Source organism: Mandrillus leucophaeus, unplaced genomic scaffold, assembly GCF_000951045.1.
Source record: "Mandrillus leucophaeus isolate KB7577 unplaced genomic scaffold, Mleu.le_1.0 Scaffold885, whole genome shotgun sequence".
Lineage (NCBI taxonomy): Eukaryota > Metazoa > Chordata > Mammalia > Primates > Cercopithecidae > Mandrillus > Mandrillus leucophaeus.
In genome coordinates, this window is record NW_012109641.1 from 414,442 (window position 1) to 438,089 (window position 23,648).

The 23,648-nt window shown below is 39.8% G+C and overlaps 1 protein-coding gene across 1 annotated transcript in view; it reads right to left on the reverse strand.

The window, feature by feature from the left end:
• FCRL3 (Fc receptor-like 3) overlaps positions 1–7,308 on the reverse strand; it is a 23,697-nt gene extending 16,389 nt beyond the window's left edge. The window contains exons 1-8 of the mRNA XM_011969337.1: positions 7,093–7,308; positions 6,890–7,016; positions 6,123–6,143; positions 4,828–5,070; positions 4,097–4,360; positions 3,576–3,860; positions 2,468–2,755; positions 1,759–2,037 (exon numbers count right to left, since the gene is read on the reverse strand). Coding sequence (XP_011824727.1) covers positions 1,759–2,037; positions 2,468–2,755; positions 3,576–3,860; positions 4,097–4,360; positions 4,828–5,070; positions 6,123–6,143; positions 6,890–6,926 — 1,417 coding nt within the window. The 5' untranslated portion in view covers positions 6,927–7,016; positions 7,093–7,308. The remainder of the gene's footprint in view (positions 1–1,758; positions 2,038–2,467; positions 2,756–3,575; positions 3,861–4,096; positions 4,361–4,827; positions 5,071–6,122; positions 6,144–6,889; positions 7,017–7,092) is intronic.
• Positions 7,309–23,648: the final 16,340 nt, after the last annotated feature.

A 23,648-nucleotide genomic window follows, 5' to 3' on the forward strand; every position in this document is an offset into this window, starting at 1 on the left:
TTCTTTCTTTCTTTCTTTCTTTCTTTCTTTCTTTCTTTCTTTCTTTTTCTTTCTTTCTTTCTTTTCTTTTCTTTCTCTTTCTTTCTTTCTTTCTCCTCTTTCTTTCTTTCTTTCTTTCTTTCTTTCTTTCTTTCTTTCTTTCTTTCTTTCTTTCTTTCTTTCTTTCTTTCTTTCTTTCTTTTCTTTCTTTTTTGACTTGGTCTCACTCTGTTGCCCAGGTTGAAGTGCAATGGGACAATCTTGACTCACTGCAGTATCAACCTCTTGGGTTCAAGCCATCCTCCCACCACCTCAGCCTCCCAAGTATCTGAGAGTACAGGCGCATGCCACCATGCCCAACTGAATTTTATGGTTTTTTTGTAGAGACAGGAGTTTCTCCATGTTGCCCAGGCTGGTCTCAAACTCCTAAGCTCAAGTAATCTGCCCACCTCAGCCTCCCAAAGTGCTAGGATTACAGGCATGAGCCACTGCACCCTGCCCCTTATTTAATTTCTATTTCTCTATTTGTTTTGCAATGTGCCCATTAAGTTAATATAGTAGTACATGTATATAATTAATACACAAATATGTTATTAATATACACATTTGTGGGGTGTGTGTTAAACAATTTTGATGGAGAGTGGTGTCATATCCAGAATTCTTGTACCCCCATGATTTGCTGACTCAATTAGTTTATAAGAGAGGAAAATAAGCACAAGACTGGTAAGAAGACTTATTCAAGGTTAAACAAATGATATTTTCTTGTTTGAAACTGGAGTCTTTGTTTCAGCACACTGTCTGGCATTCCCAGATTTTAATACTTCCTTAAATCATTACCCAAGTTTGGCCTATAGGAAGGATTATTACTAACCAAAATGTCATAAGTGTTCTAATAGTTTGGAATCATTAGAGAACAAGAGTCCATGGCAAAATCCTGAGAATGTACGGGTTTGGGTCACTGATAATTATTGCCATATCTCTCTTATCTTGTCACCTTTTCCTAGGTCCCAGTGCCCTCTCCCATCCTCCAAATGCTGAGCACTTTGGGATAACCATGACTTGGACTAGAGGTTCTCTTCGAAATGATTGGGCACATTGCTAATGATTCTTCGGGGCTGGACATGGAAAATACGAGATGTCCTGGTGCCTCTGCTGAAGGAAAATTTTGTTAGGGGATACTAAGAACATCAGTTTAAACGAGACCCAATCAGAAGGCATTTGAAAAAAGTGAGAAGGTTAGATTGCTCATTAGAATCCAGAGGCCATGAAAGAGGTCTGCTGCTGTGATCCTAGTGGCTGACAGAGAACCAACAGAAGTGGGTATCCATGAAGACAGACACTTTAATGATCCAGGGAGCCAAGTGGAAATTTAGATCGAGATAGGGGCAGAAAACTATGGCAAGGGATGATCCAGTCAATTTTTCCTGGGCAAGGAAATTCAGAATTTTCCTTTGTCAGTAATTGCTGACCCATCACATATTTGGTATTCTGGTAGGCCTTCGTGCCTCCACCAAAAAAAAAAAAAAAAAAAAAAAAAAAAGAATGGGGTATTTGGATGGTCGTTGATGACAATTATAGAGGAATAATAAAAAAAAAAAAAAAATGGTCTAAGTTACTAAATGTGTAGTCACAAGGAACAATCCCAGAACTCCCAGGCAGAGTCATAAAGAGCGGGAAGTCTATTGGGATATCAACCAGCAAATAGCCCAGTGGAGCTATTTCTGAGAAGACATGATCTCTTGCATTGGCTGTTAACTGCTGTGGGTATATCTTGCTTACCTGTGACCCTGAGACTCACTCCATGACTGTGCTGGGCCCCCAGGCCATTGTCTGCATCACAGGAGTAGTTTCCAGAATGTTCTGCAGTCAGAGAGAGGTTGAAGGAGGCTCCTCCTCCAGAGGTGGCTGAGCTGTTCCCCAGGGTGACATCCTCATGATAAAATCGGTACAGGATCGGGGGAGAGCCTCTCAGGGACTCACAGTGAAGCTCCAGCAGGTCCCCCACCAGAGCCTGGACCCTGGGGGCCCTGAAGGTGAGGATGGGGTGAGATACCGGAACTGAGGGAGACAAAAGGGCTGTCAGAGGATTCTGATATTTGTGACAGATGCACAACCTCTCTCAAGGAGTGTAGCAATCGATACGTCCCTTGTCCCTTGATTGTTTCTGTTTCTCACTGATCACATTTTTCTCATCTAACAATCAGAAGCATTTCCCCAAAACAGTGAGAGTTAATCCTGGGTAATTTTGTTTTCATCACCATTCAGTCTTCCCCACAAGAAGTAAGGTCCTTCAACTTATTTTGCCATCTTTCCATTTCTTGGATAGCTTTTAAATCTCTCTGTCTCTTTCTCTCTCTCTCTCTCCCCCACCTCCCTCTTTCCCTCCCTCCCTCCCTCCCAATGCCTCTTTTAGGAGATCCTAGTGGCTGACAGAGAACCTAAACCCTGGCCTGCAACTAGAGGCTGTGTGAAAAGAATCGAAACTTACTTCTCACAGTGACTTGAATCCACCTGCTGAGGATGGGGCCGTGAACGTTGTCAGCTGCACAGTAGTATCTCCCTGCGTCGCTCTCCTTTACCATGAGAACATGCAGCTCTGCCAACAGGGAACGCTGGGTCTTTCTACCCAGGCTTCTTACTCTTCCTTCTTTGTGCCAGGAGAATGTGACAGTCCCTGAACCCTGGGCTATTGAGCAAATAAGGACCATATTTTCTCCTTCAATCAGCTGCCCTCCGGTGGGCTGGATCTCTAGATTCACATTAGATACAGGCACTCCTGGGGGAACACAAGACGGCATGTGAAGGTCCTGATGGCGGGGACATCAAGGTCAAGGGGAAGGCTGGACCTGCCATGAATAGGCCAATAGCAGCAGGTGCAGCAGGCAGAAGCCCAAAGTAGGAAATAAGAAATTAATTGTGTATACTATTATAAAGGAAGCAACATCCCTCTCACTCCCACAACAATTCCCATCCTTGGGAAATGTGGGCAACAAGTCCATAATCTCCATAAACCCAAAGTTTTCTGGTCACATTTTATATGTGTTTATCTCTCAGGAATCTTTGATGCATCAATAAACCACGAAGTAAAAGAGAACACTGAAGATCCTCTGTTTTGAAGATCAAAGTAGAATCCAAACTCTTCTCCTATTCTTCAAGACTTCTCCAGATTTACATCCATGCCTCCATATCTTTCTCTGACTATTACCGTTCATATTCATCTTCCCCTTTTCTGACTATTTTGTTGTGAGTTTAGGTCACCAAATGGAAGCACCACAGGGGCCTCTCAAAACTGCAAAAATGCTTCTAGTTGTCTCTTGATTCACGAGAGAACCGATCTTGTATATCTCTGTAACCCCATAGGGTTAGGCACTCAGTAACTGATCAGTAACTGATCAATAATTACTATTACCTGACTCAGGTGGAAGAAAATGTTCTAGGGCTGTTAAACCAATGTTGAGCTTAAAGAGAGAAGATTACCAGAATAGCTGGACACTCCTCTCTGTTATGTCTACCATCCTAGGGGTGCTGGAGTTGTCACTGGTCTGCCTTCCTCTCCCCAGCTCTGACTCTGGAAGAGTAGCCACTTGGACACTCACTCTGTACACGTATCTGAGATGTCAGGCTCCTTTTGTTGATGTTGTGAGTCACTGTCTCTGTCTCACACCAGTAAGACCCAGAGTCTTCAGTCCACATGGCAGGGATCTGGAGTTCGGGGGACGTGCTCCAGCCTGATCCGAGGGTCTGACTATCTCTGAAGAAGGAGAATTGCAGCTGGACTTCTGGCCTCTGTGGAGAGAGCTGGGTCTCACAGATCAGGGTCATGGGACTCCCCTCTATGGGCGTGGAAGAGCTGACTCTCAGCACAGGATGTAGAAACAGCTCTAATGAAAAGAAAAAAAACATAGTCCCCAGGGTGGTGAGGCTCAGAGTTCCTAGAGAGATGCACTTCTGTTCTCAGCACCAGCCATCAGGAGATAGAGAAGCATGCAGAAAGAACAATCTCCTTCCCATGGCTGAGCCATAGGAACCTCTTTATGAAATTCCCACTGATAAACACCTTCCCTTTATCCTCAGTTTCCCTACCAAACCCAATAATCCACAGGAATCTAGCCATTACCTTGAACTTGGATATTTAGGGGTTTTGAATTTCGTTTAATTGATACTATGGAAAGTATCGTACAAGTAGCAGTACAATGATATTTGCTATTGTCCCTGGAGACTGAATTCACTGTGATGAAGTCTAAATTATAACTATTAGGAAGCTGTTTTCCATCTTTGTAGTAAACCTTTTCACGAGCTTTTTCATTTTCTTTCCCCTGACATCTCAGGGTGACATTATCTCCTTCAAAGACAGGATGCGAAGCCTGCAGGATCAGCGAGTCTGCAAAGAGCACAGGAGCACACTCAGTTTATACCCTGTTGCTTCTGCCTTCACTCCCATTTCCGCCCATGAGGCAAGACCCATAGTTCTATACACACCTGCAAATGGCTCCCACCCACATTGTCATGTGGCTCCAATACCTTATTCTTCCTTTCCCCGGGAGAGCGAATCAATTCCCAGAAAACTTTCTTGAGAAATCCTCACATGTCTTTACAAAAAGAGGAATCCCAAACCTAAACCTCTTTGTGCTTGATGGCCACTGGGTCACCCATACTTCTTTGGAGGGGAATAGATAGACAATCCAACATCATGCTGCTGCCCTATCTCTTTATTTTCCCCAGTGGGGTCAGTGCATCAAATATCCCCATGTCTGCTTACAACTCTGCCTGGGATCCCTGCATTAACCCAGCCCTCAGACATTCTGCCTGGCAGCTTGACACTTTAGACACTCCCCTTCCATTCCTCACCATGTGAAAATTCCACATGCACAGCATCACTGAGGGAGGATCCTCGGGTCCTGCATTGGTAATTTCCAGACTCCCTAATTTGGATCGCGTTATGTTGTGTTCTCCAGAACTTCTCATCGCGATACCAAAACGTGTCTCTGCGGGCGGGGGAATGTGATATTCTGCATGTGAGAGTCACTTTTTCTCCTTTGAAGGCTGTGGACCATGGAGGATCAAGGAGAAGTACAGCTTTTGGAGCTACCCCTAAACAGGAAATAGAAAGATAAAGGCAGAGGAAGGTCAATGGGAGGTGGGCACAGCACAGTGGGAGCCCAACCTACAGTCAGGAGTTTTCCTGGACTAATTTCCAGTCAGGACGAGGGTGGAAAATGGAGCAGAAATAACCTGGGGAAATGCCTGGGAAAGAATCTGTTCTTCCTTACACATTTTCTGGAGGTGAGCAGATGGGTATTACAGGGGAGAGGTCTCGGGTTCCTGGCATTGCCTTAGAAAAGCTCAGGAGATGTGATTTGCCATTGGGCAAACACTGTGAAGGCCTCAGAATGTGGCTGATTCTGAAATTCTCTTGTCCTATGCATTTCTGTCCAGATAAAGGTGAACCTGGGATGTATATACCTCAGAAGTAGTTTCTAGACTCCAGAAAATTACTTCCTACTTGTTAACACTTAATGAATAAGATTTTCTCACTTCTATTACTTTTATATCTTTCTCAGTTTGAGAGTCTGTGGGGAAGGCAACTTTACTCTCCATGTAAGTTGGGCACAGTAAACAATGGAGGGACACAAAGAATTTAAATGGAGGAGGACGGGCTGCTTGAGAAGTCAAACTTGTGTGTGGAATTGCAACTGACTGACAGGCATGGAAGTGAGGTGTGGCAGTGGCATGAGCTCTTTTTGGAAATTTATAAGGATTCTGCTGTAGCATCTTCCTCCATGAATGGGAGCTATTTCTATGTCCTTTGATACCAGCACTAGCTTGGACATTCAGAAGGCGATGTATTAGAGAATATGGAGATCAGAGATGAGATTCCTTCATCATCAGCCTCTTGCCTCTGCCCTTTGCTCTGCAAATGTTTCCTTCCTCTACTCTGAGGAATCCTGGTAATGTAGGGGAAAAAAATCCTGGAGACTGAAAAAGTCAGAGGAGGCTCTGTTCACCCAATATAGTAGCAGATGTGACCCCAGAGCATCAGCACTGCTGATGGGATGCATCCTTGCAAGTGTTGGGGGCAGGCTGTGTGGGCTGAGGGCACCCATATACAGAGAGCAGAGGGGCAGAGAGAAGGAGAAACTTACCTGATTGTTCTCTTCTAGGAGCTGTGAGGGAGCAGAAAATGACAATCAGACACTCTCTAAAACATTTTTTAACAACCTAACCACAACCGCTTCTTTTGTTTTTCCTTATCACTTCTTTGCTCCCTTTTTATATCACCCAGAGCCCCTAAGCAACAAACAAATGGCCTATAAATTATTTTACAAACATGATGGCTTGTGTCCAAGGCCTGACCTCATCTCTGCTGTTATTTTCTTGGCCATGGCACACTTTATTCTCTCCCCGTCTTCTCTGAGTGCAGGGGCAGACAAAGACTTGCAGAAATGGTTTATGCTCCCTTCGTTCCTTGGGCTTCCTATTGTTCCTCTCACTTTTTCAATCTCTGATTAAATTTTGGCTTAAAACTTCTAGAAAAGAGTGATGTTTCTCAGTAGACCTTCCTTCACATGCCTAAGTTTTTAGAAGTAACTGTTTATCTGAAAAATTATTTAGTCTGAGGCTTAAGAGGGAGGGTGGGATATAGAGTTGTGGTTTGGCAGAAGGAAAAATCCAAGTTTCCTGTGAGGGGAGAAAAGCAGTGGATGAGAAACCAAGGGCAGGATATGTGGCTTGCTCTGATGGTTGCATTTGGAGCCTCTTGGTTGTCCTGGGAACCCAGCTCTGCTCACTTCTCATCCCTTGCTATCTGTCTCTGAACCCCAAGTAGAAGCAGAGATAGAAGCTCCTTGAGTTTTTCCCTGGTCACCTTTAGGAACGGAGGCCCTGGTCCCATTATAGTCCATCTGTTCACTCAGGATCAGCAGCAGCAGCCACAGAAGCATGGGCATCGGCCGGGCAGAGGGCAGGGAAAGTCTTTCTCACCAAAAGCCGGACTTATCTCCAGGAAGGAGGGCAGGAAGCTGCTACTCAGATCAGACCTGCAAGAATTAGAAAAGGGAAGAAGAGTTTAGTAACATATCTTGCTTTGGGCTCTGAAAATGTGAACGTGGCTACCTTCCTAAATGCTGTTTGTATCTCAATCCTGGTAGTGATACATTTTTAGAAGTTGGGGCTCATCTTCCAACAAATGCAGTCTCTCAGGAGTAATGTCTCCAAGGCTGTGCCTGGGTTCTCTAGAAATGTGAAGTTGTGGATTTGCTAATTTAATATTCAAATAATTCTTTCTTTGTTTTTCACACGGAAAACCCCTTCACTACTTGGTCTTCACACAGCCTTTGCTTCCGCATGCAGCTCCTAATGTAAGCAAGCTTAATGAGCGTGGTGTGAGTCACACAGTCAAGATGTGTCAAGCATATGCCTTTTTGACTTTCACATAAGTTGTCATGAGGCTTCTGAACAGGAAAATAATACAAATTTACAAATTAGGGACTGCTCGTAATCTCACCCAGATCTGCAAATTAGGAGATAAATCAGCAAGTGTACCACCGTTTTTAAAGCCAAAGCCCTTCTCAGAAAGGCCTTCCCTCACTTTGCAATCAAAGAGGTTCCACCCCATTATTTTGTTTCAAGTCCTTTGTGTTTTTTTCACAGTTTTAATAATAATTTGCAATTATTTTCTCTATTTCCTTGTTTGCTTTTGCGTCTTCTTTCCCACTAACATTTAAGGACCCCTTTTCTTACCCATTATATCCCCTGCGCCTCTAATGTTCTTTCTTGAAAGCATGCCTTCAGTAAATACTGTTTGAGGGACTATTGAATAAAAACTCTGAACCAGTGTTTCTCAACCATTTTTTCATTATTGCTCCCCTAAGGATCTTTTTTAGACATTTTTGTTTTTAGCCACCCCCTTTTTCCATGAAAATTTAATACCACAAATATACTATTTATGTGTTTATGTGCTGCATGTACAGCTGTGTTTAATACATTAAAAAATTAGGTTTTTTTCATCTTCCCAAGAGTCAATTCTTGCCTCTTTGAGGGTGATATCACTTCTGTTAGGAATGCATGTTTTAGACTTAGAGGTAAGCCATTCTTAGGAACCTACCTACCAGGATAAAGTTGTCATCATTCAGAGACCTTTACATTAGAAATGGAAGATGATCTCAGATCAAATGTCCCATCCTCAGGGTGCCCAACCTTGGCATGTAATGGAAAGAGGGTCCTCTTTTTTAAACGAATATTGTTATGTTCTTTCTCCTATGGAATTCACCAAATTTTATCTTTCTCTCTATATTTATGTGATTGTATAATACCTGTTTTTCTCATTAGATAGTATTGCAAGGTTTGGGAACAAGCCTGGTTTGTTCTTTATTTTGTTTCAATGCCTAACGAATCACTTGTCACATACCAATTTGTCAATAAGGACTTGCTGAATGAACGACCAACAAGCAGTAAGGAACAGTATGACAATAGAAGAGGATTGGATGTGTTTCAATGTGTTCTTAGTCACTCCTGGTTAGAGATTTCTCCAATATTCTGGAGAAGATGTATTGGTTATATCAATTTATTTAAATTAAACTAAATTATTTATTAAAATTGTACCCAATTAATCCAGAGTACAGGGTCCATTAATAATTGTAGAGTATGCTGCCACTTCTACTGAGAGGCATTCTCTGACCTCCCACATGTGCATCAATAACACTTCGATTTCCTTCACCCCAGAGCTGATCACAGTGAATTGAAACATCCTGTCCCTTTGATGGTATTTCTCAATGATCTAAGCATCTTTAGGGAAGGAAGTGGTTAGGGCTTATTTTTCATTTTTCTGAGGACAGGATGGTCATCAACAAAAGGAAGGTTCAGTGGGATATGGATAGCTTCAAGATTCAGTGTGTCAATTCAGACTAATTCGAAACATGAATAAACCTCAAATTCACTTCGTGCTCAAAGGTGAAGATGTTGTTGATGACTCTGAACTGTTGTTTCCTGTGGTTGGAAAGATATGCTCAGAAAAGAGTATTTTGAATTTAGTTGTTCATCTGTAGCCAAAAGTGTTACATTTTTCTACCTCTGTCTCTGAAGACAGGGACTACGTCATATTCACATTATTCTAGCACCTTGGCACAGTGCCTTTCACTCAGTAGAGGACTGCCAGGTAAAATACAAGGTTCTCATTTAAATTTGTATTTCAAATAAAAAATAAATAATTTTTACTATAATTATGTCCCATACAATACTTGGGATATGTATGAGTTCATTTTCATGCTGCTGATAAAGACATACCAAGACTGGGCAATTTACAAAATAAAGAGGTTTATTGGACTTACAGCTCCACATGGCTGGGGAGGCCTCACAATCATGGTAGAAGGCAAGGAGGAGCAAGTTACACGAATGGCAGCAGGCAAAGAGAGAGAATGAGAGCCAAGTGAAACGGGTTTCCCCTTATCAAACCATCAGATCTTGTGAGATTATTCACTACCAGAAGAATAGTATGGAGAAAACGGTTCCCATGATTCAATTATCCCTCACTGGGTCCCTCCCACAACACACGGGAATTATAGGAGTACAGTTCAAGATGAGATTTGGGTGGGGACACAGAGCCATATCAGGATATAATTACATTTAAAAAGTAGTCACTGTTTATCTGAGATACAAATGTAACTAGGAGTCCCACATTTTAATTTGCTAAATATGGCAAATCTAACTGAACAGAATAACTTTTCATTTGCATGAATAAATTAATGAATGGTTGTGTTGGGGGGACACCTGTTTTCTTCCATGTGCATGCAACTCCTACTCCCGTTCCTCCTTCTGCTCCTTAACTCACTCCACCCTGGAAGAAGTGACATGCCTCATGTGATTGGTAAATTTGGGAAGAATAATTGAGTCATGCTAAACTTATTAATATTATTACTATTATTTTTTGAGAAGGAGTCTCACTTTGTTGCCCAGGCTGAAGTGCAGTGGCATGATCTCGGCTCACTGCAACCTCTGCATCCCGGGTTCAAGTGTTTCTTGTGCCTCAGCCTCCCAAGTAGCTGGGACTACAGGCATGTGCCACCATGCCCGGCTAATTTTTGTATTCATAGTAGAGACTGGGTTTCACCATGTTGGCCAGGATGGCCGATCTCCTGACCTCGTGATCCACCCACTCGGCCTCCCAAAGTGCTGAGATTACAGGCATGAGCCACTGCGCCTGGCTCCATGCTAAACTTAGCTCCATGCTCTTCACCCTGGATGCAACTCTGCTGGTAGAAGGATTTATGAACAAGCATATACCTTCCCCCATATGGAGATTTAAGTGGGGAGGGAGTGGGGGAATCTAAAGTTCCAGAGCAAATTTTCAGAGACACAAATAATTGTGGCATGGGTTTAGATGTTAAAGAACTAAAAACAAAAGATCATATGTATGAGAACTATATATTTACAAGGAGAGGCTTTTGGTGGCAACAGATCCTGTCGTTCGGAGCCTTGGGATTTGTTTAGTAAGAGAGAAGGGCATTTTCCAGATTGCAGAGGACTATTCTGAGTCACCTTTTATACTTAACTACTGAACCTGGGCAAGATGCTTGCAGTCTTAGGGCATATGGTTTTGTGACACAACTTGTGGTGGCTTTGTTCATAGGCCAGTGGCTGCTTCTATAGAGGTGGGACTGTACCCATGAATGTCAATAAGCAAAAGGCACAAAAACCTTGTGAGGGCCTTCAAGATTGCTGCGAAGCCCTTGTAAGCAGGGACAGACAAGGCAAGGGCTTACACATGGGCAGTAAGTGCTTGGAAGGACACAAGTGCTGCCTGGTAACAGAACTTTGGGGGCTACAAGATGGTTCAACAGAGGCCCACAGTAGGCAGAGTCACATTTTCTAGGTAGTCATAGGTGAAGCAGATAGTCTTTTGTTTTGTTTTGTTTTGAGGAGGTGAGGGGCAAAAATATAAATCTCTAAAGCATTTTTAGGCACTGGTGACTGGAATAATATTTTTGGCTCTAAGATTCCTTGTATGCTACAAAACACCAGTAAGAATCTAGTTTTAAATTGCTAAAATGAAGCCTAGAAAAGCTTCCTATATCTCAGTCACCCCAAATCTCACCCTGCTTTCAAGTCCAAGCAGCAAACTGAATGGATCACTCTTGAATTCATGTGATGTTCTCTAGGCTCAAGGGTGTAAAACATTTAAACAATTACTGACATGATTGCTTAGTTATTGTAGGTGGCTTAATTTTTTAATTCTTTCATATAGAGATGGGGCTATGCTGCCCAGACTGGTCCTGAACTCCTAGGCTCAAACAATCTACCCACCTCCACCTCCCAAAGTGCTGGGGCTACAGGCGTGAGCAAACACATATATCTGGCCAGATATACTTTCTAACTAAACTAAATGTAAGTGCAAGGTGAAAATCTTCCCTAGGAGTCAGTCTTCTTAGGCCAGTACAATTCCATATCAAGCAGAGGCTGGTCTGCTCACTTGAGACATTAGATGCTGTGTCACATAAGAGGTCTCTCACTGAACTCAGAGTTGAGGTGTCAGAAGCACTTCACTCAAAGAGGAAGTGAAAACTAAGAGACTTTGAATAGATTAAATGGAAAAGAAAGACACAAAATTGAAGGCCTTTTCTACATTTATTGAGATAATGGTGTGGCTTTTGTCTTTAGTTCTGTTTATGGGATGAATCACATTTATTGATTTGCATATGTTGAACCTTGCATCCTGGGGCATGAGAAACCCACAGCCAAGCCAATATCATACTGAATGAGCAAAAGCTGGAAGCATTCCCCTTGAAAATCCCCAAGACAAGGATGGCCTCTCTCACCACTCCTATTCAGCATAGAATTGGAAGTTCTGGCCAGGGCAATCAGGCAAGAGAAAGAACTAAAGGGTATTCAAATAGGAAGAGAGGAAGTCACACTATCTTTGTTAGCAGATGACATGATCATATATCTAGATAACCCATCATCTCAGCTCAAAAGCTTCTTAAGCTGATAAGCAACTTCAGCAAAGTCTCAGGATACATAATCAAAGTGCAAAAATCATGAGAATTTCTATACATCAACAATAGACAAGCAGAGAGCCAATCATAAATGAGCTCCTTCTCACAATTGCCACAAAAAGAATAAAATACCTGGGAATACAGCTAACAAGGGAAGTGAAGTCCCTCTTCAAGGAGAACTGCAAACCACTACTCAAGGATAGCAGAGATGACACAAAGAAATGGAAAAACATTCCATACTCATGGATAGGAAGAATTGATATCATGAAAAAACAATTTATAGATTCAATGCTATGCCCATTAAATTACCATTGACATTCTTCACAGAATTAGGAAAAAAAAAAAAAACTATTTTAAAATGTGTATGGAACCAAAAAAAGAGCCCAAATAGCCAGGACAATCCTTAACAACAAGAACAAACCTGGAGATATCACACTGCTTGACTTCAAATTATACTACAAGACAACAGTGACCAAAAAAGCATGGTACTGGTATAAGAACAGACACATAGACCAATGGAACAGAATAGAGAGCTCAGAAATAAGACCACACCCCTAAAACCATCTGATCTTTGACAAACCTGACCAAAACAAGCAACGGGGAAAGGATTCACTATTTAATAAATGGTGCCGGGAGAACTGGTTAGCCATATGCAGAAAATTGAAACTGGACCCCTCCTTACACCATATACAAAAATTAATTCAAGATGGATTAAGAACTTAAATGTAAAACCTCAAACTATAAAAACCTTAGAAGAAATTCTAGACAATACCTTTCAGGATATAGGCACGGGCAAAGATTTCATGACAAAGACACCAAAAGCAATTGCAACAAAAGCAAAAATTGACAACTGGGATCCAATGAAACTAATGAGCTTCTGCACAGCAAAAGAAACTATCATCAGAGTGACCAGACAACCTACAGAATGGGAGAAAATATTTGCAATCTATCCATCTGACAAATGTCTAACATCTAACGTCTACAAGATACTTAAACAAATTTACAAGAAAAAAATTTTTAAAAAACCTCATTAAAAAGTGGGCAAAGGACATGGACAGACACTTGTCAAAAGAAGACATATATGCGACCAACAAACATATGAAAAAAAGATCAACACTACTGATCATTGGAGAAATGCAAATCAAAACTACAATAAGATACCATCTCACACCAGTCAGAAGGTTACTATCAAAAAGTCAAAAAACAACAGATACTGGTAAGGTTGTGGAGGAAAAGGAAAGCTCATACCCTGCTGGTGAGAATATATATTAGTTCAATCACTGTGGAAGACAGTGTGGTGATTCCTCCAAGACCTAGAGGCAGAAATACCATTTGATCCTGCAATCCCACTACTGGGTATATACCCCAAGGAACATAAATCATTTTATTATAAAACTACTTGCATGCGTATGTTCATTGCAGCACTATTCACAATAGCAAAGACATGGAATCAACCCAAATGCCCATCAATGATAGACTGGATAAGGAAAATGTGATACATATACACCATGGAATATTATGCAGCCATAAAAAGGAATGAGATTATGTCCTTTGCAGGGACATATATGGAGTTGGAAGCCATGATTCTCAACAAACTAATGCAAGAACAGCAAACCAGACATTGCATATTCTTGCTTATAGGTGAGAGCTGAATGATGAGAACACATGGTCACATAGAGGGAAACAGAACACACTGGGGCCTGTTGGAGGGTAGTGGTGTGGGAAGACAGAGAGCATCAGGAAAAATAACTAATGAATACTAGGCTTAATACCTGGGTGATGAAATCATCTGTACAACAAATTCCCATGATACATGTTTACCTATGTAACAAACTTGCACATCCTGCACATGTACCCCTGGGCTTCAAATAAAAATTGGGGGAAAAAAGAAACTACTCAATTACAAAGCAGGGCATCCTCAGAAAGCAGAAGAAGGAATGCTGCTACCTCATACATGACACTTGCTTATATAGGATATTAAAGCTAAGAATGGTCTACTTTATTATAAAGTCTTGTGATCAGCCTGTGACAGGCTATAAGTATTTGTATTTTCCTGTGTAATTATTGATTTCAGTAAGAATTTATGAGTGTACTACCACCTTTGAAATGAAACTTATTCTTAAAATGCTTTCTGTTCTTAAAAAAAAGGGCACAAAATGAATGGTTCCCACTCATCCTTAAAATAGTAAATGCTTTTAGTGTCAACATTAACCTTGTGCTGCGAGCTTCCTCACAATTGAGTTTAAGTTCAAAGGCTCTGAGTCGACTGGCATCAACTGGCATCGACTGACTGGCATTCTGCTGAAGCTAAACAATGAATTTCTTCATCTACTTTTCTTTCTTCATATGTGAATGAATCTCCATCAGGGCCTGTAGAGACATTAAATAAGGGTTCTAAGAGTGTAAGCCTGCTTAGTATAATTGCTCTAGGGTTGGGGATTGGCTTTCTAGAATTCAGTGGCTATAGGACCTGTGCTGTGATAATCTTTTATCCCCTATTAATCCTTTGAACTTGTGAAAACTGTGGCTCATGAGAGTCTTGGCATTGAACCAACACAATCTCCAAGGTTCTGAAAGAAATGACTCAATTCAGCTGTGAGACAGTACAGACAGCAATTGCGAAAACAAACTTAGCTTCATCCAGAACTTACACTTAGTTGAGATTAAGCAGAATATAATAAATTAGGGTCAGAGGTTACTTTAAATTCTTAGAGACGATTTGATTTAAGGTTTTAGTTGATTTGGATTTTACTGTGTCTGGAATTTTTCCTACAAAAGGATTTAATCTTTGAACTTCAATTTCTTCCTAGGGATATTAAAAAGGGGAAAGAAAAGTTTGTAATAAAATTTGTGGCATCTCAACATTGTTATAATTTTGCTATTGGAGGATCTCATTGTTTAATCTTACTGCAGAACCTCTGAACTGCTTATCGGACTTAATTTATCATGAAACATGGGGAGCAAAATTTTAGCCTTGGATTCCAATACACATTTGTGTTATATAGCTAACATATTTTTCTGAATTTTCTTGAAAAATTCTACACCACTGCCCACCAGTGGTGCCATGAGGATACCCACAAGGGCAGGGTTGGTCCTGGGGAGCAGCTTTGTGAACATGGGTGACAACTTTTGGGGATTCTGATAGCTACTGTTGGCAATATAAAGAGAAATGAGATGGGATCCCTAAAAACAGAAAGTATACAAGATTTTGTGAAGAGTGATAGATATGATAAAGTTGTATACACAAATTTCTATGTGAAAACCAAACATGAAATAAGTACCTTATTAAACAAGGTAGTCACATGATACAAATGTTTGTCGAAGAAAAGTTTCCACATGAGTGGAGAGACGAAAGAAAGTCATAGACATCTCATAGCCGGATAGGGTAGAGATATAACCTCACTTGTACTTCATCTTAGAATGAGTCATCCCATCTTTATGATCCTAACAACATCTGAAAGCTTAACACTCAATAGAATAAAATGCAAATAGAATAAAATTCTCTCTCTCCCCCACTTCACCTCCCTCTTATTTTCCTCTCCCTTTATATTGCCCTTTTTGATTCAGACAGCTGGCCATAATGTTCTATTAATGAGCTAAAATACAATATGAAGGACACACACAGATGTGACAAAAAAGCAGAATGCACACGTAGAGCCCAAGTGCAAAGGCACTGCAGCTTTGTGTTTTACTGACTGCAAAGCTCTTGAAAAGACTTGAAAGTAGCTAAGTTCTGCCTTAGGGTCAAACGTCCCTTGGGAGTCCAAATGGTGGAGAAAATACATCTGACCTCAAGCCCACATAAAATGGGCACAGAATGGTTAAAAAACAAAACCTTGAACATCTACATAAGTGAAATTAGATTTAGTTTTATTACACACAACGTGGAGGCACTTGACACCTCTGTGCAGTGATAGGATTCTTTTGAGATCAGATGTTTTCCAGAGCATTTGATTTTCACTTCATTAAATAGATTTCTCTTCTTACTCTAGAGTCTAGACCAAAATAGTCAACATTCCCTGAACATTATCATTCGTGTGTTTAATCGCACCTCCAGATGAACATATCCAAAATTGAAGCAATCTTTTTTTTTTTTTTTTTCTCGCAACACAGAGTCTTGCTCTGTTACCCAGGCTGGAGTGCAGTGGCGCGATCTCGTCTCACTGCAACCTCTGCCTCCTGGGTTCAAGCAATTCTCCTGCCTCAGCCTCCCGAGTAGCTGGGATTTTAGCCATACACCACCAGACCCAGCTTATTTTTGTATTCTTAGTAGAGATGGGGTTTCACCACGTTGGCCGGGATGGTCTCGATCTCCTGACCTAGTGATCTGCCCACCTTGGCCTCCCAAAGTGCTTGGATTATAGATGTGAGTCAACACACCTCTCCACTTTTTTTTTTTTTTTAACTATATGTACCCCCTCAGGTGTCCCCATCACCATTCACTCAGATGCTTAAACTAGGAACCTGAAAATTATGTTTGATTCTTTTCTATTATCATTTCCAACTGTACCATTGCTGTTTGATAAAATTACTCTTGATTCCTTTCATTTCTCTTTTTATTGTCATGGCCCTATTCCAATCTCTCACTACCAGTCTATTCTTTTTTAAGGCTTTTTTCCAAATTAATATATATGTACAGCATAGTATGTATAACAAAAGCATTTAGCTTAATTATTGTAAAGCAATCACCCATATAATCACCACCCAGATCATAAAATAGGATATTATAAGGATTCTAGAAGTCCTTGCCTGCCTCTTCCTCATCACAACTCCCTGCTTCCCGGGTGTTAGCTTTTATGGTAATCACTTCACTTTGCTCTACCCATTCCTAATCAATATTGATTAGTTTTGCCTGTTTCTGAGCTAGATAGTTATTTAATCAAATTATTCATATTCTTTTGTATTTTCCCTGTTTCATTCAACATGATGTTTGTGAGATTTATTCATGCATTTATTCTAGTTTATTTTTATTGCTGTGTTCTAACTTTTTATTAAATTCATTCTATTGTATGAATGCATTACTTTTATTTGTCCATTGTACTGTTTATGACCAATTGAGTAGTATCAAGTTTTTGCATTATTACAATGATATTCTGGATATTGTGCACATTTTGGTATATATAAGCACACACTTACACAGAAATTGAATGTTGGGTCACAGGGTAGTATATATGCATGTCAGCTTTAGTAGATGGTGCCAAAAAGTTTTGCAAAGTGATTGAACCAATTTACATTCAGCCTAGTTCTCATTGCTCCACTTACATTTAGCCATTGCTATCGGTGTGTAGTAGTAGCTCATGATTTTATTTTGTTTTTCTCTTATTATTAATGAGGTTGACCATATTTTTACAGGTTTTTTGTCTTTGGATTTTCTTTTTTTGTAAAGTGCTCAAGTCTTGTGGTGATTTTTCTATTGAGTTGTTTGTCTTTTCTTTATAAATCTGTAGTTCTCTATGACTTGTAATTTTGGATACAAACCCTTTGTTGGGTTTCTGTAATGTAAATATTTTCTCTCACCCTGAGGCCCTGCTTTGCACTTTCTTCCTTGTGTCTCTGGATAAAGAGAAGTTCTTAATTTCGGTGTAGTCAAACTTACCAATCTTTTCTTTTATCTTTGCTGTTTTGTTTAAGAAATTTTCTCTACTCTAACTTATAAAGATATAGTACTAAGTTATCTTTTAAAACCCTGTTTCTCTTTTCTCATTTAGTTTTATGGTTCACTTGAAATTATTTTGTGTTGCTTGCATATGTAGTAATGAAGAGATTAAAATTTATTTTACTCTATCTTGATATTTAATTATCCCAGGATCAATTATAGAAAGTTCTTCTGTTCTCTGTACTACATTTATTTTTTAACTTTTAATTTTTATTTGTCGTGGGTACATAGTAAGTGTATATTTTTATGAGATGCCTGAGATACTTTAATATAGACATGCAATGTGTAATAACCACATCATGGTAAATAGGGGATCCATCACTTTAAGCATTTATCCTTTCTGTTACAAACAACCCAATAATACTATTTTAGTTATTTAAAAATATACAATTAAATTATTATTGACTATAGTCACCACGTTGTGCTATCAAGTACTAGGTCTTATTTATTCTTCGAACTATTTTTTGTACCCATTAACCATCCCTAGTTCCTCCTCATACCTATACTATGCTTCCTAGCCTCTGCTAACCATCTTTCTACTCTATCTTCATGAGTTCAATTGTTTTGATTTTTAGCTTCCACAAATAAGTGAAAACATGTGTTTGTCTTTCTGTGCCTGGCTGATTTCACTTAACATAATGATGTCCAGTTCCATCCGTGTTGTTGCAAATGACAGGATCTCATTCATTTTTGTGGCTGAATACTACTCCGTTATGTATGTGCATCACATTTTCTTCATCGACTCCTCTGTGATGAACACTCAGGTTGCTTCCAAATCTTGGCTATTGTGAACAGTGCTGCAACAAACATAGGAATGTGGATAGCTCTTTAATAAACTAATTTCCTTTTGGGGGTGATACATACCCAGCAGTGGGATTGCTGGATCATATGGTAGCTCTATGTTTAGTTTTCTGATGAGCCTCCAAACTGTTCTCCATACTGCTTATACTAATTCACATTCCACCAGCAGTGTGCGAGGGTTCCCTTTTCTCCACATCTTCACCAGCATTTGTTATTGCCTGTCTTTTGGATATACGCCATTTTAACTGGGGTGAGATGATAACTCATTGTAGTTTTGATCTGCATGTCTCTGATGATCATATGCCTGTTTGCCATTTGTATGTCTTCTTTTGAGAAATATCTATTCAGATCTCTTGCCTATTTTTGATTAGATTATTAGATTATTTTCTATAGAGTTGTCTGATCTTCTTATATATTCTGGTTATTAATACCTTGTCAGAATGGGAGTTTGCAAATATTTTCTCCCATTCTGTTGGTGATCTCTTCACTTTGTTAATTATTTCCTTTCCTGTGCAGAAGCTTTTTAATTTGATGTGATCCAGTTTGTCCATTTTAGCATTAGTTGCCTGTAAAGCTCACTCATTCTTTCCTCTGTTTGATCTATTCTGTTATTAAAAGATGCTGATGTATTCTTCCACATGTTGATTGCATTTTCAACACCAGAATTTCTGCTTGATTTTCTTTTATTATTTCGATCCCTATGTTAAGTTTACCTGATAGAATTCTGAATTCTCTCTTTGTTATCTTGAATTTCTTTGCATTTTGTCAAAATTGCTATTTTGCATGATCTGTCTGAAAGGTAACATATCTCTGCTTCTCCAGTATTGGTCCCAGGTGCCTTATTCAGTTCATTTGGTGATCATGTTTTCCGAGATGGTTTTGATACTCACGGATGTTTCTTAGTGTCTAGGCATTTAAGAGTTAAGTATTTGCTGTGGTTCTTTGCAGTCTGGCCTTGTTTGAGCCTGTCTTTCTTGGGAAGGTTTTCCAGGTATTCAAAGGAACTTGGGACCCAACCCCAATAGTGCTGTGGTTCCTGCAGACTCATAGAGGTGCTGCCTTAGTGGTCTGGGATAAGTTCCAGAAGACTTTCCTGGATTATCAGGCAGACACTCTTGTTCTTTTCCCTTATGTTCTCCCATATAAATGGAGTCTCTCTCTCTGTGCTGTGCAGCCTGGAGCTGGGGGTGGCATGATGCAAGCACCCCTAAGGCCACCACCACTGATTGTGCTGGGTCAGATCTGAAGCCAGTCCAGCATTAGGTCTCACTCAGGGTCCACTGTAACCACTACCTGGCTACTGTTTATGCTCACTTAAGACCCTAGGGCTCTACAGTTAGCAAGTTGGGAAGCCAGCCAGGTTTGTGCCTTTCTTGCCCTGGTCAGGTCCAGAGATGCTGTCTGACAGCCAGGGACTGGAGTCAAAAACTTTAGAAATGTAGCTGGTATTTTATTCTATTGAAGCTAAGCTGTTCCTTGGTCCACGAGACAAAGTCCTTTCCACTCTTCCCCGCCCTTTCCATAGGCAGACGAGCCTTTCTCAGTGGCTGCCACCACGGGCCCACGGGGAATTCTGTCAGGCCACTGCCGATATTCACTCAAGGCCCAAAGGATCTTCACTTAGCATGCTTAGCATGTGGTGAAAGCTTCCAGGCCTGGGACTCACCCTCCATGGCAGTGGACTTCCCTCTGGCCCAGGGCAGGTTCAGAAATGCTGTTTAAGAGCCCAGGCCTGGACTTAGGGTCCCCAGGAGCCCACTTGGTGATCTACCCAACTGTAGACGAGCTGGTACCTAAGGTGCAAGACAAAGTCCCCTTTACTTTTCTCTTTGCTTTTCTCAAGCAGAAGGAGTCTTTCACCATGGCCTCCACAACAGGGAGTGTACTGGGTCTCGCTTGAATCCCGGATGTCTCATAGTCTCACCAAAAGCCCATAGTGTACTGTCTGGGTATTGCTGCTGGTTATTGAGGGCCCAAGGGTTCTTTATTCAGCACGTGATGAATCTTGCCTGAACTGGGTCCTTCTCTTCAAGGCAGCAGATTCCCTTCTGGGCCATGATGTGTCTAGAAATGTCATCTGAGAGTTAGGGCTTGGAATGGGGGACTTACAACTCTGCCCAATGCCCTACCCTACTGTGGCTGAGCTGCAAGAGAAAGTCCTCTTTACTCTTCGCTCTCCTCTCAAGCAGAAGAAAGGAGTCCATTCCTTTGCTACAAGCTGCACTGCCTGGGGTTTTGAAAGGGGTGATGCAAGCACTCCCTTAGCCCACTGGGCTGGTGTCTCTCTGGGTCACATGCTACCCTAGTTCACTGGCTCTAAGCCCAACCCAGCACCAGGACTTGCCTAGGAATTGCAGTCCTTGTGTCCTAGACTGCGTTTCAGGCTTATCTAGAATCCCAGAGTACTTTAACCCAGAGTGACAAGGTTTGCTGAGAAACTCAGGTTCTGACCACTGGGATGAGCTATTCCCCTCTGGCTAGGGCTAGTCCAAATGTTCCCTCCATGGGTGAGCACTGGCTGAACCCAGCGTGGTTTTTCTGTCAGTGTTACGACAGGGCCACACTGAGTTTAATGCCAAGTTCCCCAGTCACTGTGCTTTCCCTCTCCCAACTGCACGGATTCTCTCTATGTGCCACCCAGCTGCTGCTAAGGAATCGGGGAGGGGTGATGTCGGCAATTCAAAACTGTCTTTTGTACTCTCTTCAGTGCCTCTTTCAGTAATATAAAGCTAAAATCAGGTACAGTGATTGCTCACCTGATTTTTTGTTCGTTGTGTAGTTGTTGAAATTTGCAGGAGGGATGATTGGTGAAGGTTTCTATTTGTTCATCTTCCTCTGCCCCCTCCTGTACTATGTTTATTATAACCGAAATGTATGCATATATATGGATCAGTTTCTGAATTACCTATATGATTACATTGATTCATTTATCATTGTGACTGTATCACCCTTTTATAGCTTCAAAATATATTTGAATCTGAAATATTTTGTCTTTCTCTTTTTTTTCAAAACTATCTTGCTATTCTTTGCCCTTTGCATTTGTATATGCATACCAATTTTAAAATCAACTGTTAAATTCCATAAAAGATAAACAAAAATAAAATAGTTTTAGGATTAAGATTGAGATTTCATTAAATTAATAGAGCAATTGGGAAAAATTGAGGTTATCATATTAAGCATTTAACTGCTATTATCATATTAAAACCTTTAACTGCTAAATATGTTTCTCTATTTTCTAGGTCTTCTTTAATTTTTTCTAATGCTTTTATAATTACCTTTGTAGAAGTCTAAAATGTCTCTTCCTTATTCTTAGGTATGCTATCAAAAATAATATATATATATATATAGTGCATTTCATTTTTGTTGATGTGATAAAGACATTTACTCATTTTTATATACTAATTATTTTTATTCAGCAATCTTTCTAAACTCTTGTGTGAATTCCAACAATTTATCTATATATTCTTTTGGATTTGCTACATTTGCATTCATATTATTTGTGAAAAATACTTGTTCTTTTACTTCTTGCTTACTCTTTGTATTTTTTTTTATTTCTTTTTCCTGTCTTTCTGCAACGAAAAGGGCCTCCAGGTACTGTTGATAAGAGTGCTGGGCCACTGTGATGTTGTGGATTTGTTTTGCTTTTACTCAGATTTCTCCTTTCTAGGTTTACATGGGAAGTTATTATTATGTTTCAAGACACAGACTATGCCAATATATGTTATTGTTTCTCCCATAGTCAGAAGACTTAGATCTGAGAACTTAAGCAGATGAGGAATTTAGGAGTCACGGAACATCTCAGAATATAATTTAAAAGTCACGTATGGATGTTTGCCATCTTATTGTGAAAATTAACAGCTATTGAATCACGATATCTAATCAAAACTGCATTTTTCTTTTTCTTTTCTCTTCATCAGTCTTGCTAGATGTTTGTTAATTTCATTAGTCTTTTTATGGAAACAGCTACTGGTTTTGCTGGTTCTCCTTTTGAGTTCTTTTTTGTTATTCTACTATTTTTTATTATTTCTTTACTATTCCCCCCATTTGGAGGGAAGAATTCTGTAGTTCCATTTACAAGCTTTTTGAGTTTAATGGTAGGTCCCTTGACTTTAATTTTTCTTTTTTTTTTAATTCAATAAATAATTGTTAATTAGTTCAATAAAATTTCCTCTCAGTTTTGCTCTAGCTGTATTCTATATTTTTTCACATTACACTTTTACTATCATTTTCTTGTTTTTTTAACATTCTTTATTATTTCCTCTTTAATTAAAGTATAATTTTGAGTAATTTTTTTTCCTTTTGCAGATATGAGACTATTTTTACTATCTTCTTTAATCAATTTTGAATTTATTGCATTGTAGTTTAAAAACTTATAATGTTAGTTTTTTATTGAATTTATAATTGACTCATCTGAATGCTCCATCTGTACTCCTAAACAAAGTGAATTTTTGGTTCCATGTAAATTTATCTATATTTGAATGTATTGCTCACATCTATCCTTTTGTTTAGTTTTATTTTATCTGTTAGTTTCAGAAGGGTTACATTAAAATATTCAACTACAATTGTTGATTTAAATTTTCTTCTCCTGTGATTCTGAATTGTTACTATATATTTGGAGACTATATTGTTACATGAGTATATAAGCATGATATACGATGTTTTTTGGACCCTAATATTTACTTTGAATATTGGTTCCTTGTATTTTTTTATTCAACTTTTTTGAGTGTTTTAAATGTCTAACAAGTGGTTAAAATAAAAGTTTTGATTAGATATCGTGATTCAATAGCTGTTAATTTTCAAAATAAGATTGCAAATATCCATTTGTGACTTTTAAATTATATTCTGAGATGTTCCGTGACTCCTAAACTCCTCATCTGCTCAAGGAATATAAAAGCGTTTGGAGAGAGAGAAAAGAGATTGTTAAATGCACTTCCTTGGGCAGAGTTTTTGTACTGGATTTCTGTCTCTTATCTCCACTACAAGAGGACTGGTTTGGGGTGATACTTCCGGAACTTGCCTTGGCTCTGATACTCTTTAGAGTATCAGACAACTTTGAAATGTGTTTCTTGTATTCAGAGAGCACAGTGGACTCTGATCTAACTCCTTTCTGAGAAATCTAAAGGGAAAGAAAGGACAGATTAAGTGTTTTGATGATGGGCCTGGGAGAGAGCTTTCTATCAATTAGAGCCTCCAAAAAAAGGAAAGACAACAGTTTTAAATACCTA